The 22965-nt window shown below is 40.8% G+C and overlaps 1 protein-coding gene across 1 annotated transcript in view; it reads right to left on the bottom strand.

The window, feature by feature from the left end:
• Positions 1 to 489: 489 nt before the first annotated feature.
• The window catches only part of opn8b (opsin 8, group member b), a 72573-nt gene continuing 50097 nt past the window's right edge, over positions 490 to 22965 (bottom strand). The window contains exons 2-4 of the mRNA XM_045720977.1: positions 13030 to 13323; positions 12091 to 12416; positions 490 to 6952 (exon numbers count right to left, since the gene is read on the bottom strand). Of these exons, the coding sequence (XP_045576933.1) occupies positions 6545 to 6952; positions 12091 to 12416; positions 13030 to 13323 (1028 nt within the window). The 3' untranslated portion in view covers positions 490 to 6544. The remainder of the gene's footprint in view (positions 6953 to 12090; positions 12417 to 13029; positions 13324 to 22965) is intronic.

Genomic DNA, 22965 nt, shown 5'->3' with positions numbered 1-22965 from the left:
CAAATATTGCAACTGTCGTTTTACGATATTTTCTCCCCTCTATTTTAGTCCGGTCTCTGACGTACACCATCCAGAGAGGATTGTGGCTAGTGAGAGGTAGACATACATCCGTGTCAACAGTTATAGAGACAACCTTCAATTGTTAAAATGGTTATGTCAAGTGAAAAATGTGCCTTCTGAAACTTAAATCTGATCTCGCTTTTTAAAATCTTTGTTGGCATGACAGAAAAGAGGTTCTAAAATAAATGGGTTTCAGGTTTTTTTTAAAGAAGAGAAGAAGTAGCTGTATCAATTAAAGAAACCTTGCGCGTGTGCGTAGATTAGAATATATTTTTTTAATGTTTTATACATTTTTCAAATGGAAACGTAATGTATTTCATTGAAAATATATGTTAGAGACAAAGAATGTCCTTGGTCAGAAAGAATAATCATCACTCCACAAAATGATGGTGCCAACACCAGTGTTTTATTTTTCTGTAATGAAAATTGTATTTCTGATCATTTGCTTTGAGCAGTAAAATGAACAGAAAGCTACATCAGAGAAACACAACAGATTGAAATAAATGACTGTTTGAATTCTTTCTGCATCAATTATGCAAATATCAACCAATCTGCCTGTCTGAATAAATACTTTTCTAACCATTTATATTCAGAGGATCAATGATCATCAGTTTCATTGAACAGCTAGAGGTGTTATGAACCATTAACATTGTCCATTAGATAATAGTAGATGATCATTTTGGAAATATAATCAGTACGGCCCACTGAGCCAATAATTTATCAATAAATTGACTGTCCTCTCGCTGTATAATTGTTTGTCTCTGTAGGAGCATCAATGATTTACTGTACACCGCAACCCTTATAAGCATATTATGCATGTTTTGTAGGTAAAGGTAGACTCAGCGAAATGATGTAGAAAGTAAACAGCATAGTGGGTCAACTAATAGCATTGAAGATTGAGGCTCAACTTCTCCGCTGTTTTGGTCACGTGGCTACCACGATGTGAACCGTGTGAAGTGAACCCGAATGCGCAGATACTGTGTGTGACTGAGAGAGCGAAGTCTTGCATCACACTCATCTCAATATCTGCGGTACTGCTCGTTGCACCGTTTTTCTCTGAGGCAACCTTTACATTTGGACGTAGTCTGGCGTTTGAAAGCTTACGCACGGCTTGTGTCTAGATTCTTGTCAGCAATTGTTTTTTTTAAATCAAACGTGGGCATTATAGGGGATACAAGTGGTTTGCAGTCAAACAGAACGTCACATCCACACAGTTGAACACAACAGGTTGACAGGTTTTTATTATGGCTTTGCAGTAAGGGAGTCGACCATAGGAAACGGAATAATTGTAATAAGTCTCCCATGCTTTCATGAATCAAGCTTGCTTTGTCCTGCAACAACCCATTGTTTACAGAGGCTTCTGTAGCCTGGCGTCCTTTATCAACCAAACCTAAATTATTTGGTTTCACAAAAATAAAGTTTACCCGCAACAGAGGCACATCTAATATCTCTAGCAACAAGACTTACGATTCCTCAGGTTGAATGTGTCCTTTGAAACACATCTCCCATTTTCCGCCTCTGTGCTGCCATTGTCTAGACCATGCAAGAGCAGGCTACTATGTAATCTCCCACTTCTACAGGAGGAAAATGGGAGACCCAGGCTAAAAATGTGTTTTAAATACTTATTTGATAGCAAAGGACACATTCAACTTGATGAATCGAAATTATTGTTCCTTGGGATATTGGATATGCCTCTGTTGATGGGAAACCTCTGTTACGGAAGCTTGCGCAACGAGCCATCTGTAAACATTGTTGCGGGCCAAGGCAAGAATCAACCATTATTCTACAATACAATGGGAATTTGCTTATCTTCTATAGTTTGACTGAGATGGGACCTACCCAGAAATAGAATGGTAGGGGGTACTTCTGCAAACATCAATAATAAATTATACAAATGTATTAATTAGGTATTGCTTTTTCATAATCAGCTATTAGGAATGGATTCAATTCGTAGCGCTGAAGTTCAACATTACAGCGTGATTGAAATTCAATGTTTCCACGTTGGCGGAAACTGCTTTCACGGTAAATGCTGCATCAGCTCAGTTGAAGATTACCTTTACATTTCAACCGCGCTACAATGCTGATCTTCAGCATTATTGATTGAATACAGCCCTTAGTTAAATGTTGGTTTGCAAGTACACAGTGTGCTGAAGTCACTTCAACCAAAGTTCTTCATTTTTCTTCTCTGATATATACACCTGTTGTACAATGTGTACTTCATGCGTGTCAAAGGGATCTTTACTTGAGTTGCAAAACTCAAAGATGGTTTTGGGGATGTGAATTGTGTCCTTTATCAGTTCAAAACATGACTTATAGTGATGCTACTGTAGGTGATTAAAATGTCCACATCTGAAACAGTTTTTATGGGCTTTCAGAAACAGTAATTTTATAACTGTATAACAGCGATTTTATCAGGGGTTGGAACTGGAAAATAACAACATTTTTCAACGAACCGAAACAGATTTTTTTTTTTTAAGCATGGGAACTGGTTAATAATGTTATTTTTTTTTTCTAGTCCCACAAAAAAACGAACAAAGCACCTATGCAAAGCCCTCACTCTGTCACTCAGAAACTTACTTCAGTGTCAGCCTGCAAGCTAAAAATCTTTGCCAATGTGTGTGCGTGTTTAGGCTACCTGCCCCTCCCCCCTCCGAAGCATAGGCTACTGTACTGAAGTTACAATCTTGATTCAGAAGATAGGAAGAGAGATTTTTAATTAGCTAGAAAAAAAAGTATTCACTTTTTCAATGTTAGTTAAGGATACTATAGGCATAGTTACCACGTTTCATGTTGGATTTATTAACTACAAAAAGGTAAAACGAGTTTTTAAATCTTGTGCCACTCTGCACACACAAGCTTGTTAGCTAGCTAGCTCAAAAGACATTCAAAGTTCCTTCATAGAAGCCTCTCCTCCTAGGTATAATTCTGTGGACCGAATTCAGATAATGCATGTCATAACAAGATGCCCAGCGCTTCAAGCCTCCTCCTCCACCCTCTCTAGTTCTCTCACCACCTGCAAAACACTGGGTGACAGGTAGCCTAGCGGTTAGAGTGTTGAACCAGTAACTGAAAGGTCACTAGTTCAAATCCCTGACCTGACAAGGTGAACAATCTGCTGATGTGCCCTTGAGCAAGGCAATTTAACCCTAATTGCTCCAGAGTTGCTGTTCATAATGGCATTTAAAAATATAAGTTTTTTTTATTTAACTAGGCAAGTCAGTTAAGAACAAATTGTTATTTACAATGACAGCCTACCCCGGATGATGCTGGGCCAATTGTGTGCCGCCCTATAGGTCTCCCAATCACAGCTGTATGTGATAGAGCCTGGATTTGAACCAGGTACTGTGGTGACGCCTCTTGCACTGAGATGCAGTGCCTTAGACCACTGCACACCTCGGGAGCCCCTTTAAAATGATTGACCCCACTCCCTGAGGGTGTCTCACATTTCCAATTCAAATGTGCATGTTAATAAACAATTGTACATGTGTGAAATAGCACAAATATAAGCATATATAATTATATAATTATTATACTGTACCCTGCCCTTTAAAAGCAGACAACTGCACTCAGTCTGACAACTGAATCGGTGTGAAGTGTCTTTTGTAACATTGAGGAACATGTGAGGGGGCAAAATTATATAATAACAAACAAAGAGTATTATAAGATTTTATATATATATGTATTTCTTCCGTGAAGGTTTAGAGATATGATGTAATGATTGTGACAGGCCTATACATTTAAACTTTTGGTTCCCTGACAATAATGTAATTGTATTTTTCAAACATTGCTTTAAAAAGAGTACGAAGAGGGAAGTTATTTAGTATGCAACACTTAAGACAACACTGGGGGTGAGGACATTGACAAATCAGTGATAATGAACAATCCATGAAGATGCTTACATAATAACTACATTCCAAAAACCAGATCTGCTCAATACCACAGGACTGTATTCACAATAAGGTTCCAAACTATACATACTATGGTTGCATGACAAGCATGACAACATTATTTGGGGTCATATAGGGTCATATTGCCCACCCCACTATACATGGGAAATAGGTTATGTACTGTATATCTTATCTTCATGAAGCATGGAGCTCCTAAACTACGTATATATCTGTAGGAACCCAGATGCATCACCTATGAGATTAGTGTACAGTCTATGGCATAGCCCGGTCAACTAGATGCATGAAATCCCCATCATCAATCCATGGTTGCCCACCCAAAGGAGCCTCAGCAGGCTCCGCTCGCAGTCCTGGCTGACTGCTACTTAGCATGCTAGCATCCTTTTTAGATAAGAGTGCCTGCTAAGTCTCAAGACAAATATAATATATAATACAGTATTATATAGAATATATGCCATTTAGCAGACGATTTTATCCAAAAGAAATTACAGTCATGGTAAAGTGGGTTTTCCAAGCTATGTGGCCGTGGGGATATTAAACAGAATTAAAAGGAAATATGAACAGACACCCAATTCGTCCGTCACAAATTCAGATTCCGTCCGACCTCAACTATGACTTTTCAACCCCCTTAGTGGCTGGCGTGTGACCTTTGAGGCTGGGCTGGGATCCATCCTGAGCACTAGAAGCATCCGTTTCTCCACCCTCTCCTCTCCTCATGGGATCAGTCCTGAGCACTAGAAGCATCCGTTTCTCCACCCTCTCCTCTCCTCATGGGATCAGTCCTGAGCACTAGAAGCATCCGTTTCTCCACCCTCTCCTCTCCTCATGGGATCAGTCCTGAGCACTAGAAGCATCCGTTTCTCCACCCTCTCCTCTCCTCATGGGATCAGTCCTGAGCACTAGAAGCATCCGTTTCTCCACCCTCTCCTCTCCTCATGGGATCAGTCCTGAGCACTAGAAGCATCCGTTTCTCCACCCTCTCCTCTCCTCATGGGATCAGTCCTGAGCACTAGAAGCATCCGTTTCTCCACCCTCTCCTCTCCTCATGGGATCAGTCCTGAGCACTAGAAGCATCCGTTTCTCCACCCTCTCCTCTCCTCATGGGATCAGTCCTGAGCACTAGAAGCATCCGTTTCTCCACCCTCTCCTCTCCTCATGGGATCAGTCCTGAGCACTAGAAGCATCCGTTTCTCCATCCTCTCCTCTCCTCATGGGATCAGTCCTGAGCACTAGTAGCATCCATTTTTCCATCCTCTCTTCTCCTCATGGGATCAGTCCTGAGCACTAGAAGCATCCGTTTCTCCATCCTCTCCTCTCCTCATGGGATCAGTCCTGAGCACTAGTAGCATCCATTTTTCCATCCTCTCTTCTCCTCATGGGATCAGTCCTGAGCACTAGAATCATCTGTTTCTCCATCCTCTCTTCTCCTCATGGGATCAGTCCTGAGCACCACTAGAAGCATCTGTTTCTCCATCCTCTCTTCTCCTCATGGGATCACTAGAAGCATCTGTTTCTCCATCCTCTCTTCTCCTCATGGGATCAGTCCTGAGCACCACTAGAAGCATCTGTTTCTCCATCCTCTCTTCTCCTCATGGGATCACTAGAAGCATCTGTTTCTCCATCCTCTCCTCTCCTCATGGGATCAGTCCTGAGCACTAGAATCATCTGTTTCTCCATCCTCTCCTCATGGGATTAGTCCTGAGCACTAGAAGCATCCATTTCTCCATCCTCTCCTCTCCTCATTGGATCAGTCCTGAGCACTAACAGTGTATTCCCTCTTTAGTGCAGGGCACTACTTTTGACCAGGGCCCATATGGCTCTACATAGGGAATAGGGTGGACCCAGGCTTAGTGTCTCCATCCATCCTCTCCTCCATGGGAATACGGTCACTTCCTTCCTCTGCATTGATCAATGGCAGCTGTGTTTCTCTAAAGAAAACAGCCCACCTACTGTACGCTCCGTCCATTCAAACCATATACGGTTTATGATTCCCTTTTGGCTATAGCATATTGTCAATCCTCTTCACCCTGGAAGCCAATTGGCTTGGGAACCAGTCCTCCAATCCTCTCATTGGTTGCCATTTTTCACTCACATCCATTAAGTTAAGATACAATAGTGCAAACACGCCCTCTTTCATTCAACCATCAATACAGGATTTGATATTACCCTGCAAGTTATGTTGCACACACTAGTTGTGCTTATTAAAGTATAATTTGTCTTTATGTAAAAGCAATTTTCATGCCAACAGCAATTGATAAAGGCGTATAACAATAAAATCATAGATATTGGTCTTAGCTCGTTTCAAATTATATTCTGTATGATGTCCTTTCTCATGACAATCTATAATTCCTCATCCAGTCAGGGTTGAAATTATTATAAAAGTTCACCATTGTCTCTAAAAGTTTTCATCAATTCAGCATTCTGTGAAACCTCATCTCATCACCGAGGCCCACGGGTGGAGTTCACCAAGTTCAATGGTGAACTTTTATGGTCATTTAGACCCTGACTGGATGAGGAATGATAAGATTGTCATGAGAAAGGACATCATACACTATACCCCCCGCCTCCCCGAGGCCTTCCTATTGGCTGTCGCAGGAGTTTAACCTGGTCTCCATCTCCTGGTTCTTCCCAGAGGACAACTTATCCTCAGTGGTCCTCCCAACCACCGTGGCCACCACCTTCTCCTCCTTCTCTGTCCGGCTGCTGTCACACACCAGGTAGATGGGGTTGTCCGTGATGTTGTTCCTGGCGCTGGAAGCGTGGCATGCGTTGGATCTACCACACAGCTGCTTCACCTCCTGCTTAAAGGTCTTGCTGAAGATATAGTAGATCAGGGGGTTGTAAAGAGTGGAGGACTTGGCAAACAGGCAGGGCAGCATGGTCACCTCTGGGGGGAGGAACTCACTGCCCCTGACGGCAGACACCAGGCTCACCAAACCGTATGGAGCCCATGATAAGATGAAGCCCAAGCTGATCAGGACTGCTATCTGTAAGATAGAAGAAACACTGTGAAAATGGGCCGGCAGAGAAAACTATCTGAAACAGAGGGCAGAAAGCAAACCAGCTAAATATACTTTGAAGACCATGCAGTTGAAACATTGTTGTTGAATCCACATCTTCAGTTAAAATCTGATTTGGACACTCTCCCTGAAACAGGATCTTGAACAGTGGGATTTACTTTCTCTTTCTTTGGGCATAAGAAATAACACTGTTAAAATGAATGTATTACCTACGTTTTTATACTTATTTCAATGTATTCGTATCTTTCTGACCAAATCTTTTTTTTTATCTCCATAGATAAACTGATATCTGCTTTTATCTGGAACAAGAAAACCCTTGGATACGTAAGAGCGTATTACAGAGATCTCGCCCCCAGGGTGGTCTAGCACTTTCGAACTTTTTCAATATTATTACTGGGCAGCTAATATAGAAATCGGTCTATATTGGATGACAGAAATCCCAGATGTTACAGGCCCGAAATGGTTGACCTTGGAGATTTCATCCTGTGGCCGCACCTCCTTAGCTGCCTTTCTCTGTTCTAAACTAGCTGAGCCAGTTTCCAAATACATTAAAAACCCTATTGTGAAACATTCTCTAAAAATCTGGAAATAGTTCAGGCTATCGTTTGGTCTCAGTGAATTTTAAACTTCTGTCCCGTTATTAAAGAACTATACATTCTCTCCATCATTATTAGACCGGGCGTTTCATATCTGGGCTGGAAAAGGGATCTCCTCACTGAACGTTGTACGAGATCTTCAGTTTCTTGGCAATTTCTCGCATGGAATATGCTTCATTTCTCAGAACAAGAATAGACTGACGAGTTTCAGAAGAAAGGTCTTTGTTTCTGGCCATTTTGAGCCTGTAATCGAACCCACAAATGCTGATTGTAAGGGGTGCGTACTGGCGGCAGAGAAGTCAGGCGCAGGAGAGCAAAAACTGATTTACAATGGTGCAGTTTAATAATAAAACCCCCCTGTTAACAGAACAGTAAATCAATGGGTACAAAACCCGTCACACACCAGCATAACGTGCACAAGCACTACAATAAACATTCCGGACAAGGACATGGGGGGAACAGAGGGTTAAATACACAACATGTAATGATGGAATTGAAACCAGGTGTGTGGGAAGACAAGACAAAACAAATGGAAAATGAAAAGTGGATCGATGATGGCTAGAAGACCGGCGACGCCGACCGCCGAATGCCGCCCGAACAAGGAGAGGAACCAACTTCGGTGGAAGTCATGACAGTGATGCTCCAGATACTCAACTAGTCTTAAGAATTCCAGTTTTATTGCTTCTTTAATTAGAACAACAGTTTTCAGCTGTCCTAACATAATTGCAAAAGGGTTTTCTAATGATCAATTAGCCTTTTAAAATGATAAACTTGGATTAGCTAACACAACGTTCCATTGGAACACAGGAGTGATGGTTGCTGATAATGGGCCTCTGTAAGCCTATGTAGTTATTCTATACAAAATCTGCCGTTTCCATCTACAATAGGCATTACAACATTAAAAATGTCTACACTGTATTTCTGATCAACTTCATGTTATTTTAATGGACAAAATATGTGCTTTTCTTTCAAAAACAAGGACATTTCTAAGTGACCCCAAACTTTTGAATGGTAGTGTATATGTCTAAGACATGCTGTAATTCACTTTAAAATAGTTAATCGGCTGCGTTGGTCAAAGGCAAAATGATCCAAGATTAGACCAGAAATAGATCCCACTTGTGACCGATGTAAGCAGGCTCCTGCTACTTTATTGCACACGTTTTGGACATTGACAATTTCTTTGACGTTTTCTAAGATACTGGAGAGACCTATAAAAACTTCTGCCTTTATTGCATTATTCAGAGTGCCACCACAGGAGGCCCAACTAAACAGTTCTATGGAGTGGCACCACAGGAGGCCCCTCTAAACAGTTCTATGGAGTGGCACCACAGGAGGCCCCTCTAAACAGTTCTATAGAGTGGCACCACAGGAGGCCCCTCTAAACAGTTCTATGGCAATATGCTGGCATGTACTACTCTTCTAGCTAGATGTCTTCTACTATCTAAGTAGAAGGGTTGGTTTCCTCCTACGTTTATTGGATAAAGGAAGTTATGCAACATCTCAAGCTAGAGAAAATACGCTAACTCTATTAGGGGATCTGCAATTACATTTTATAATATCTGGCAACGTTTCCTATCCTTTGTAGAAGACATGGACCCAGCTAATTTCACAACTCCATAAACCAACCCAAATTAGAATTTATATAACTATTTTTACTATTTTTTACTTTTTGTTTTAGAATATATTTTATTGTATTTTTTACTATTTGATTATTTTACTCATTCTATATCATGCCTGCTTTAAGTCTGGTATTGGGGTGGGGCTCTGTTGGAGCATGGGGGGGTTGGGGTTGGTTTGATTTGGTAGGGGATCAGTGTGTGTTTTGCCCTCTACCTGTTCTGTCTGTATTATCTGAATAATCATTAAAAAAACGCAAAAAGTACAAAAGTATAAAATAACAAATTATTTAGAAGCAGCAAGTAGAGGGCGGTTTGTTCCTCTCCTTTTGGAAGAAAATATCACACATTTCTCAATGTCTGAGCAGTGGAGCTGGAGGCAGAATAATTTATACAATATGTTTATTCAAAAGGAAGTTTGTTCTGAAGTGTTTTTACATGTATGTAACCCCTTTTTGGCACTAATTCTCCATATATAAATATCTCTCTATATACAGTACCAGTCAAAATTTTCCACACACCTACTCTTTCAAGGGTTTTTCTTTATTTTTAGCTGGTGGGGAGGATGCCAAGAGTGCGCAAAGCTGTCATCAAGGCAAAGGGTGGCTACTTTGAAGAATCTCAAATATAAAATATATTTTGATTTGTTTAACACATTTTTGGTTACTACATGATTCCATATGTGTTATTTCATAGTGATGATGTCTTCACTATTATTCTACAATGTAGGAAATAGTAAAAATAAAGAAAAACCCTTGAATGAGTAGGTGTGTCCAAACTCTTGACTAGTACCTCATATATTTTATTTAAAAAAATGAAATTTACAACAATAGACAATATAATGATAATATTACATCAGATTTTCAATGTCCCCTTAGTCCTACAGTATCTGACATCTTAAGAGTCGGAATGTCTTAATGTTCACATTAATGGTTTGCCTTTAGCCACTTTTTCAGGTTTGCCTTGAAGCTAGCAAAGGTACTACACTCTCTCACACTGGTTGGCAGAGTGTTCCATAATCCAGACGCTCTGACTGAAAAAGCAGTCTGGCCAAATTTGGTGGACCTAAACTGAGTATTCCCCTCTGGTTGAAGCTCTTGTAGTTTTCCTCTGGGATTTTGTCAGTGCTTAGCTCTATCCTTTTTCTTTTCATCCTGAAAAACTGCCCAGTGTGTCAAGCATATCCATACCATATACCAGCCATATACCATACCCATACCCATACCAGCCACCACCATTCTTGAAAATAAGGAGGCAGTTACTTAGTGATGTGTTGTGTTGGATTTGCCCAAAACATAAGGCTTTGCATTTAGGCCAAAAAGTGTATTCTATTTAGGCCAAAAAGTGTATTCTATTGCTGTTTTTTTCAGTATTACTTTAGCACCTTGTTGCATGTTTTGGATGATTTTTGTTATTAATCCATTCTCAGTTTTCTCCGGAAGTTGGAACCGGTTCAGGGAACAGAAACAAAAACTGGGAACGAAAGTGATCTATACTGTTCCGGAACAGAACTCTTTTTCCAGTGACTGCCTGACTACCAGCTGAAAAATACTGATGTTACAAGCGTGAAATTAGGAAGAAAGATTTTTAAAGAAGAATTTTTAGAGAAGAATGGATTCACTTTTTCAATGCTAGTTAAGGATACTATAGTTATTATGTTTCAAATTAGATTTATTAACTACAAAAAGGTATGACGTGTTTTTATTTAAATAGAACAGAGCCGGCTTTAACAGGTCAACATTTAAATGAGTGTGCGTTTGACAATTGCGCCGGCTTAACCCCAGCCTAAAATAGAGCCCATAGTGAAAGATGCAGTTTCATTCATTCAACTCATGAAATAAAGTTATAATTATATACACTGAACAAAAATATAAATGCAACATGTAAAGTGTTGGTCCCATGTTTCATGAACTGAAATAAAATATGTATTTCTCTCAAATTTTGTGCACAAATATGTTTACGTCCCTGTTAGTGAGCATTTTTTCCTTTGCCAAGATAATACATCTATCTGACAGGTGTGGCATATCAATAATCTGATTAAACAGCATGATCATACACAGGTGCACTTTATACTGGGGACAATAAAAGGCCACTTTAAAATGTGTAGTTTTGTCACAAACACAATGCCACATATGTCTCAAGTTTTGAGGGAGCGCGCAATAAGGCATAAGTTACGGACAACGAACACAATTGCATTTTATCAATGGCAATTTGAATGCACAGAGATCCTGAGGCCCATTGTCGTGCCATTCATCCGCCGCCATCACCTCATGTTTCAGCATAATAATGCATGGACCCATGTTGCAAGGATCTGTACACAATTTCTGGAAGCTGAAAATGTCCCAGTTCTTCCATGGCCTGCATACTCACTAGACACGTCACCCATGTTGCTCTGGATCAATGTGTACGACATCGTGTTCCAGTTCCCGCCAATATCCAGCAACTTCGTACAGCCATTGAAGAGGACTGGAATAACATTCCACAGGCCACAATCAACAGCCTGATCAACTCTATGCGAAGGAGATGTGTCCCACTGCATGAGGCAAATGGTGGTCATACCAGATACTGACTGGTTTTCTGATCCACGCCCCTACCATTTTTTTTAAAGATATCGGTGACCAACAGACACATATCTGCATTCCCAGTCATCTGAAATCCATAGATTAGAGAATCATTTATTTATTTCAATTGACTGATTTCCTGATATGAACTGTAACTGTTGCATGTTGCATTTATATTTTGGTCAGTATATATAACGTATAAAGTTAAAACTATGTGTAAATAGGCCTGTATAATGTCCATATTCTAGTCCTTTAAAAAATCAATTTAAAGTAAGATGGTGTGACAAAAACAACTTTATAGGAATTCAACTCCAAGTCAGCAAGTCACTCACTATGAGAAGGCGACGGTGCATCTTGATGATGTTTGGGATATTTTTGCTGTGTTCGAGGGACTTGTAGGTAATGTACAGCTTCAAGGCAATGCCAAAGTAGCAACAGAGGATGATGAAGGAGGGCCCCAGCAAGTTGAAGGAGAAGACGGAGATGACGAAGGAGAAGCCTTGTTCCTTCATCTCTCCCCAGGCCAGGGTGCAGGAAAGGCCGAAAGGCTCTGGACCGTACCGGCCCCAGCCCAGGAGAGGGAAGCAGGCCCACAGCAGGGCATAGAGCCACGTCCACAAACACAGCAGCTTCACGTTTCTCCGGCTGATCTTCTCCTCTAGGGAAACACACACAGACAGTGGGTCACTAAGAGGTTTAGGGGGAGAGCAGTACTTCCTGTATGGCTCATCTGGTAAGAACACTAGCAACGGAAAGGCCATGAGCTCATGTCCTGGAGGGATCACATACGCATACCAAACATGTAAGCACTCACTGTACTGTAAGTTGCTCTGGATAAAAGCGTCTGCTAAGTGGTATATATTACACTTCTGACCTCAAGGTCCGGATTATAGACATTTTCCCTGATCTCTGTAGTGTGAGAGTGTGAATATAATTTGAGAAGCTTTATATAGTTTATCTGTTGCTATTTCTGGGTTGTACTCTTCAAAAACAAGAGGTATATTTCAGGTTTAAATGCTTGGTGGGCTTTGAGAAATCAGTTGGGGCCCCTAACCACACACCACTTTTGTAAATGCTTCCTAGTTTGTGTGTTTTTTATTCCAAACATTCACAATTACTTTCCAAAATGTTCCTATGATGACAAGTGGTGGTATCACTCACTCACTCACTCACACAGCCTATACAGAAACTGACTCAAACATACACAAATTCCAATGGTCCTAACATCATTCCCTGTGGTACTCCTGCTCCACAATGCTCTATATACTCACTGGGAGACTGGAGGCTGAGGGAGACGACGAAACGCACCACAGCCATCACGGTCATGGTCATTATGCTGGCCGTGCCAAAGAAGAAGCCTACCAGGCCGTAGTAGATGCATGTGGCGTCTCCTCCCAGCCAGTGGTGGTTCCAGGCCGAGGCCACAGCCAGAGGGTACATGGCGACAGCAGCTCCCAGGTCTGTCACCGCCAGGTTGACACTCAGCAGCTCCGGGGGCTTCATGTGAGATGAGTGCTTAAATGCCATAATGAGCACCAGCAGGTTCCCCACAATGGACAATATAGCTAGAGAGAGGGGAGAGAGACAAAGAGGGAAAGGGAAGGGAGCGAGAGAAAACGGGAAGGAAGAATAAAGAGCAATATGATGAGAGAGAGAAACAGAAAGACAAAATAGGAAAAGAGAGAAAAGACAAGAGGAAGAGAGAGAAAACGGGAGCTTTATTGTTAGATGTAAAATAGAGGTGAGGTGACCTGGAGATGATAAACCAAAGGATTAACTGCAAATACTGGCTAATATTTGTTTTGTGCGCTCAGCAAACTGTGAACAGTTTTTTTTAGTTCCTTGTATACTCTCTCTCACGCAAGCACACACACGCGCACACACGCGCACACACACACACACACACACACACACACACACACACACACACACACACACACACACACACACACACACACACACACACACACACACACACACACACACACACACACACACACACACACACACACAACAGTAGCAAGGGAGAAGCTGTTAGACCTTGCCTTAACCCTCCATTTCCCAACGCCCAGACCAGACCCAACAATCCCACCAGGCTAACATTGGTTATTTTCTTGTCTGGGTAAACACTACATTATTAGGCATTCAAAAAGCACATGAATCCCTCCGGAGAGAGATTGATTTGGTCACCATGGTCTCCACGTGATTCCAACATACCTTCAATGCCCAGACCCGTGTAATGGTTTAGTGAAAGAGATTACATAAAGTTAGCACAAGATAGAGCAATACCATGAGCCATAGAGAGTTAACCGTTTAATTTTCAGACAACAGAGATGGTTAACTGAAGATCAGAACTAGATTCCTCATGCTGTCATGGAGATTGGACCATTAAAAAGAAACCTCTGTTTACCAACAGGAAAACATCAAGGTTGCATAAACTGTGAATCTTTTCTCAATGGGTCTTTTGTTGTGCCAATGAATGGCGAGCACATTCAGTTCGTTTGATTGGGAGTATTTGAGGTCATCAGTAATAGACAAGAAAACAGGTCTGATAGGATCTGACAAGGATCCCATTTTGAGCCTAATATAATTTCCAGATAAAAGAAATATGAAGAGTATATGCCTCTGGCAGAGGTTCTTCGTCTGAGTAAATTAATGTGGGCCAAAAAATATCACGTTACCTTTAACTCCAAATACACAGGAGATAGATAAGATAAAGTAAGATCGAGTTCGGACTTCAGCATGATATTTATAACTCAATAAAACGTAAATTGGTTTCATTTCAATGCATATTGTCACGACTTCTTCCGACGTCGGTTCCTCTCCTTGTTCGGGTGGTGTTCGGCGGTCGACGTCACCGGTCTTCTAGCCATCGCCGATCCATTTTTCATGTTCCATTTGTTTTGTCATGTTTTCACACTCACCTGGTTTCAATTCCCTAATTACATGTTGTATATTTTCCCTCCGTTTCCCCCATGTCCTTGTCGGGAATTGTTTATTGTATGTACTTGTGCTATGTGTTACTGGTGCGCTACGGGTTTTGTACCCATGTGTTTGTTGTTTTGTATGCCGTTAGTTTTATATATTAAACTGCTCCGGCTATTCACCAAGTTCTGCTCTCCTGCATTTGACTTCCCTGCCACCAGTTACGCACCCCTTACACACATTGAATTAACTTCGACAACATCTGGTGAAATTGCAGAGTGCCAAATTCAAATTAAATTAGTATAAATATTTAACTTTCATGAAATCACAAGTGCAATACATTAAAATAAATCTTAACTTGTTGTTAATCCAGCTGCCGTGTCAGATTTCAAAAAGTCTTTACTGCGAAAGCAAACCATGCGATTATCTGAGGACAGCGCTCAGCACATAAAACATTACAAACAGTTAGCAGCCAAGTAGATTAGTCACGAAAGTCCGAAATAGCAATAAAATTAATCACTTACCTTTGATGATCTTCATATGGTTGCACTCACAAGACTCCCAGGTTTTCGCAAGCCATATCAGTTCTGTTATATTCACAGACATTATTTTAACAGTTTTGGAAATTAGAGGGTTTTCTATCCAAATCTACCAATTATATGCATATCCTTGCTTCTGGGCCTGAGTAGCAGGCAGTTTACTTTGGGCATGCTTTTCATCCAAAATTCCGAATGCTGCCCCCTATCCTAGTGAGGTTAAATATAAAAGCTATTGGAAAAACAAATCCCGTTTTCTGTGGTATACCCCAAACAACTGCAGGTCAAATGGAAGGAAAGAGACATCCCACTAAAATCAGCAAAAGAAGATACCTGATTCCTGGACAAGGACAACGGTGGAAATGGCAATGAATGAACTGTATAGACTACAGGACAGCCTCTCAACAGACAATGTATGACAGATGGGGCACTGGAATACTGAACTGTTTAGGATACTGAAACACGCTTTTTGAAAATACAGCACCACTCAGGAGATCTGTCTAAATGAATAACACTTTAATGACTATTGGCTATGCAGCTTAAATGACAACCAATTCATTGGTAGGCTATAGCCATGATCTATTTGTTCAAGTAACAAATTGACAAGTGAACAGGACAACGTGATGATTGCTATGATCTGGACAATTATTTGCGAATGCTGCCCAGCTGATAGGCTCCAAAGGCCTGGGTGGATGTAAAGAATTTAAACGGCCCATATGTGAAAAAAGACTGGGAGGGATCAAATGTCATACAGCCTAAGAACCTGAAAATGTAAGCACACAGTACTTTTTTCCCAATTGCTTTTGCTCCCTTCTTTTTTTAAATGTATTTACTTTCGCCCTTATACTGGTGTCTTCGCCCAAGACGTTAGTGACCTTTGACCCGTTGTTTGTGTTTGAGATGTGAGAAAACAACAATCCTAGCCTCATGTCATCACAAAGAGGAACTATAAAAACATCAGTGAATAGTTTTTTTTTACATTATCTTTATTTTAGTGACCTTGCTTGTATTTCAGCTATCCTTGAACCTGATTTAGCTTTGAGCCTTTTTGCAGATTTCTTCCACACTATTGTGGATAATCATGGTCCCTTCCAAAAATTAAGGGTTAAAGCTAGATCAAATGCCTGGTACACTCCGGAATTATCAGAAGTCATTCATAAAAGACATGATGCTTGGGTCAAGAACAAGAACACAGCCTTGGGCCTGGACTGGCAAGCTTTTAAGCAACTGAGGAATCATTGTGTAAAACTAATCAGAAAGGCCAAATCTGATTGTTATGTAACCGCTCTTTGGATTGTAATGGGAACATGGCTAAGTTCTGGAATAATGTCAAATCCCTGAAGGGTTCTACTTACTCCTTCGGGCCACAACAAATTAATTCAGACACTGGTCTCATTACTAAAAAAGAAATGTCATCATTGATGCATTTAATCAGCATTTTATTTCAACGTGCTTTGTCTTAGAAGTTTTTTCAAAGAGACCAGTGTCTGAATATTCACAATGATCTTGCGCTTGAAGCTGACAGGGGAAACTTGCTGAATGATCAGAGAAATTATAGTCAAAGCTTTTCTTTTAGGCTATTTACAGAAAAAGAAGTCCTGGATGCTTTGCTAGCAATAGACAACAAGAAATCCACAGGGGCCGACCAATTGGATACTGGTCTGTTTAAGTGTACAGCACCCATCATTGTTTGCTCAATAACCCATATTTTTTATTTAACATTGTTATTAGGAAATATTCCAAAAGTATGAAACTCAGCTCTTGTGCTGCCACACCATAAGGGCGTGGCTTCCTTGTCTAGCTAACATCCTTGAATCCTTGGTAAATGTACAATTTAGCTTTTTTTTAAATCTAAACCAATCATGGTTTAGGCCTGGGCATAGCATTATTACAGAAACCACTATAGTTGTTAATGATCTTGTCAATGCTTTAGACACTAAAATGAAACGTGTTGCTTTGTTTCTGGATCTGTCAAAAGCTTTTGATACTGTTGATCAGGCTATTTTATTGAATAAATTGTCCTCGATAGGCCTGAGCTCTGACGTCTGTTTATGGTTTCATGATTATCTTAATGACAGAACTCAGGCCATCGAGATTGATGGGGTTAAGTCTGAATTTCTCCAAGTACATAAAGGTGTACCACAGGGGTGGATTTTGGGACCTGCTCTCTTCACTATTAAAAAAAACACCATTGGTTAATCTGTTAAAATAGACAAGTTAATCTATACGCGGATGATACATATGCTATTGCGCCATCTGCCATCTAAGTGTATGTAAACTTCCGACTTCAACTGTACCTACACTTACACTACGGTCACAAGATGCAGGCCTCCTTTTTGTCCGTAGAATTTCTAAACAAACAGCTGGTGGCAGAGCTTTCTCGTATATAGCTCAATTTTTATGGAATGATCTGCTTATCCATGTGAGAGACGCAGACTCAGTCTCGGCCTTTAAGTCTTTACTAAAGACTCATCTCTTCAGTAGGTCCTATGATTGAGTGTAGTCTGGCCCAGAGTTGCGATGGTAAATGGCAAGGTACTGAAGCGACAAACTGCCTTGGTGTCTCTGCCTGGCCGGCTGCCCTCTCTCCACTGGGATTCTCTGCCTCTGACCCTATTACGGTGTCTGAGTCCCTGGCTTACTAGTGCTCTTCATGTCATCCCTAGGAGAGGGGTTTAGTCACAGACGTAATCTTCCTGTCTGGTTTTGCGCCCCCCCTCAGGCTTGTGCGGTGGAGGAGATCTTTGTGGGCTATACTCAGCCTTGTCTCAGGGAAGTAAGTTGGTGGTCTGTTGATATCCCTCTAGTGGTGTGGAGGGCTGTGCTTTGGCAAAGTGGGTGGGGTCATATACTGCCTGGTTGGCCCTGTCTGGGGATATCGTCAGTGTCCAGTGAACGCTGCATGTGCTAGCTAAGTAAGTGAATGTCACGTGTGCTCCCTCTCCGTCCTCTAGGTCACCAGGCTGCTCATTATGGTGCACACCTGTCACCATCGTTACACACACCTGCGAGTGGTCAGACTCACTTGGACTCCATCACCTCCCTGATTACCTTCCATATGTACAGTTGAAGTCGGAAGTTGACATACACTTAGGTTGGAGTCATTAAATAATTGTTATATATTTTGTCAACGTTTATGATGAGTATTTTTGTAAATTGATGTGCACATTCACCGGACGTTTTGGTGGGAATACATTTTCTGAACATCACGCGCTGTTTTTGGATATAAATATGAACTTTTTGGAACAAAACATACATGTATTGTGTAACATAATGTCCTAGGAGTGTCATCTGATGAAGATCGTCAAAGGTTAGTGCATAATTTAGCTGTGTTTTGGGTTTTATTGACACATGTCCTTGCTTGGAAAATGGCTGTGTGATTATTTTTGTCTATGTAGTCTCCTAACATAATCTAATGTTTTGCTTTCGCTGTAGCTTTCGCTGTAGCGTCCCACGTAGCCCATAGAAGTTAAAGGCAATGCTACCAAATACTAATTGAGTGTATGTAAACTTCTGACCCACTGGGAATGTGATGAAAGAAATAGAAGCTGAAATAAATAATTATCTCTAGTATTATTCTGACATTTCACATTCTTAAAATCCTAACTGACATAAGACAGGGAATTTTTACTTGGATTAAATGTCAGAAATTGTGAAAAACTGAGTTTAAATGTATCTGGCTAAGGTGTATGTAAACTTCCGACTTCAACTGTATGTCACTCCCTTTGGCGTCATTGTTTCTGTTTCTGTTTCATGTCTGTGTGCTGTTAGTGTTTCTTGTTTTTATATTATGTTCTGATTATTTAATTAAAACACTCACTCCCTAAACTTGCTTCCCGACTCTCAGCGCATAACGTTAAAGTGAAAGTAAAATGACAAAATATAGCTCTCAATCTCTCTCTCTCTTGCTTCTCCATTTTTTAAGAAATGACTTTGTTCAAAACTGTTAAACTATTGTCTTTCTCTATTGTCATGACGTGGCCCTCTTTGGGTATAGCGAGTGCCTTCCCCCTATCTCTCCTTCTTACACTCAGGTTCTGTTATCTCAGGTCGTAAATTCCTAGAGGACTCTCTTCCCCCCCGGCCATGCAGTATAGAGAGAGGGTTCATAGAGAGAACAAAGGAACTTCTTCTACATCACAGAACTTGAGAACTGAACAATGTCCATGTTTTGGAGAATGTGTAAACGGTCGGTGGAGAATCCAGCTACGAACGGTCCATTTTGTTTAATGTTTGTGACGTCATTGAGAGACAATACAGCCACATTACCATAACTCTGTTTATACAAGAGTCTCCGTTATGAGATTTGTATCTAATTATTGAATAAAATGAATGAGTAAAGATTAAAATATTTGTGAAATTATGTAATGTGATTTAAAACTGTTTAAGAGAATCCAATTCCCTTTAAAGTTAACTAAGTCATTGGCCCGCCCCATGAGCACAAACATTGATCTGGCGTCATGGGACAGCCTTTTCTGCTGTTCTGAATAAAACCCCCACCTAGAGAGATCATCTGCAGACCATGCGTACCTCGATTACCGAGAGGGCTAAGGTTTGAGTAGAGACCATGCATTCCTCGGTTGTTGAATTCCTAACCAAACCACGTGGAGCATTGGCTACATTGGTGGAAATGGTTAAACTCTGGGACTATCGATACCAACAGAATAAGAGCAAATCTTTAGAAACTAATTACTAATCTGCAGCTAGAATTTATGTCGACTGAATGCGAAGACCGACAACCGCCGAAACATCTATTCTATAAGAACATTTCTGAATGGGACTCTGAAGTGTCCATTCTAACCATGAAAGACTCCAGGGACGCAAAGAGAAGTTCAGATGAACTTTCCAACAGAAAGACGGACGATTCCAACAGAGATCATGACGACACACTGAGCGTAAATATATATATTGATTGCAATTATTCCCGAATGAGTGAGCGTTCATGTACAAGGGTTTAGCATTTAAATTATTATAATTATCAACTGTGTAGTGTCTCTTGTCTTTCCTGGCCTTCTCAGTCCACACCCACTTCCCTTATCATTTCCTTGTAACCATATATATTGTTGTTTGTTTATGCATTTCTGTGATTATTTAGTTAGTTAGTAAATAAATTATTAAGACAATTGATGTATGGATGATTCATAGTGAAGGCTGGGTTCGTGCAGATAACCAACAATTTCCGACGTTTGGAATGAGACTAATGTGAGGTAAAGAATGATTAATTAATTAGAAGACTAATTGATCAGATATTAAAATATCAGAAAAGTTAAATTAGGAAAATTATAACTTTGTAATCTGAAGATTTTCTTTGGTGCCCCAACTTCCTCATTAATTACATTTACATGATTAGTTTAATCACGTAATAATAATAATTACAGAGAATTCATTTGATAAAATAAGTCTTCCCTTTAATGATGCCAAAGACACAACACTATCTTAGAGTCTACTACTCACCACATGTTATGCAGTGCAGTGCTAGCTAGCTGTAGCTTATGCTTTCAGTACTAGATTAATTTTCTGATTCTTTGATTGGGTCGACAACATGTCAGTTCATGCTACAAGAGCTCTGATAGGTTGGAGGACATCCTCCGGATGTTGTCATAATTACTGTGTAAGTCTATGGAAGGTGGTGAGAACCATGAGCCTCTGTCACGTCCTGACCATAGAGAGCTCTTATTTTCTATGGTAGAGTAGGTCAGGGCGTGACTAGGGGTTTTTCTAGTTATTATTTTCTATCTGGGGTTCTAGTTTAGTTTTCTATGTTTGGGTGTTTGGTATGATTCCCAATTAGAGGCAGCTGGCTATCGTTGTCTCTAATTGGGGATCATACTTAAGTAGCTTTTTCCCACCTGTGGGTTATGGGATATTGTTTTGAGTTAGTGCACGTAGCATCTCTGTAGTCACGGTTCATTTATTAATTTATTGTTTGTTTTGTATGTTGCTAAGTTTCACTTTATAATAAAGATGTGGAACGCTACTCACGCTGCGCCTTGGTCCGACATTTATTCCAGCGAACGTGACATCCTCCTAGGTTTTGTATTGAAGTCAACGTACCCAGAGGAGGACAGAAGCTAGCTGTCCTCTGGCTACACCATGGTGCTACCTTACAGAGTGCTGCTGAGGCTACTGTAGACCTTCATTGCAAAAGAGTGTGTTTTAATCAACTATATATTTAGTATAGTTTTATCTAAAAAGGACACATTTTTTTTATGTTTCACTAATTTTATTTTTACGAAATTCATTGAGGAGGATGATCCTCCCCTTCCTCCTCTGAGGAGCCTCCACTAATGTACAGTACCAGTCAAAAGTTTGTATAAACCTACTCATTCAAGGTTTTTTTTACAAAATATTTGTACTATTTTCTACATTGTAGAATAATAGTGAAGACATCAAAACTATGAAATAACACATATTGAATCATGTAGTAACCAAAAAAGTGTTAAACAAGTAGCCACCCTTTGCCTTGATGACAGCTTTGCACACGTTTGGCATTCCCTCAACCAGCTTCACGAGGTAGTCACCTGGAATGCATTTCAATTAACAGGTGTGCCTTGTTAAAATTACATTTGTGGAATTCCTTTCCTTCTTAATGCGTTTGAGCCAATCAGTTGTGTTGTGACAAGGTAGCGGTGGTATACAGAAGATAGTCTTATTTGGTAAAAGACCAAGTACATATTATGGCAAGAACAGCTCAAATAAGCAAAGAGAAACGACAGTCCATCATTACTTTAAGATATGAAGGTCAGTCAATGCGGAACTTTTCAAGAACTTTGACCGTTTCTTCAAGTGCAGTCGCAAAAACCATCAAGTGCTATGATGAAACTGGCTCTCATGAGGATCTCCACAGTAAAGTGAGACCCATAGTTACATCTGCTGCAGAGGATAAGTTCATTAGAGTTACCAGTCTCAGAAATTGCAGCCCAAATAAATGCTTCACAGAGTTCAAGTAACAGACACATTTCAACATCAACTGTTCAAAGAAGACGTGAATCAGGCCTTCATGGTCAAATTTCTGCAAAGAAACCACTACTAAAGGGCACCAATAATAAAAAGAGATTGGGTTGTGCCAAGAAAACATGAGCAATGGACATTAGACCGGTGGAAATCTGTCCTTTGGTCTGATGAGTCCAAATTTTAGATTTTTGGTTCCAACCACCTTGTCTTTGTGAGACGCAGAGTAGGTGAACGGATGATCTCTCTACATGTGTATTTCCAACTGTGAAACATGTAGAAGGAGGTGTGATGGTGTAGCGGTGCTTTGCTGGTGACACTGTCAGTGATTTATTTAGAATTCAAGGCAAACTTAACCAGCATGGCTACCACAGCATTCTGCAGCGATAGGCCAGTCCATCTGGTTTGCGTTGTGGGATTATCATTTGTTTTTCAACAGGACAATGACACAACACACCTCCAGTCTGGGGAAGGGCTATTTTACCAAGAAGGAGAGTGATGGAGTGCTGCATCAGATGACCTGGCCTATCCATGACGCGGAACCAGTAGTGATGATCCATGGCACGGAGCCTGCAGCGAAGGTCCCCAGTCCGGAACCTACAGAGACGCTCCTCAGCCCGGAGCCTCCAGCGACGCCTCCCAGTCCGGAGCCTCCAGCGACGCCTCCCAGTCCGGAGCCTCCAGCGGTGGTCTGCAACCCAGAGCCTTCAGCGGTGGTCTGCAACACAAAGCCTTCAGCGGTGGTCTGCAGCCAAGAGCCTTCAGCGGTGGTCTGCAACCCAGAGCCTTCAGCGG

The sequence above is a fragment of the Salmo salar genome, chromosome ssa06 (genome assembly GCF_905237065.1).
Source record: "Salmo salar chromosome ssa06, Ssal_v3.1, whole genome shotgun sequence".
Classification (NCBI taxonomy): Eukaryota; Metazoa; Chordata; class Actinopteri; order Salmoniformes; family Salmonidae; genus Salmo; species Salmo salar.
This window is presented reverse-complemented; position numbering and strand designations above follow the sequence as displayed.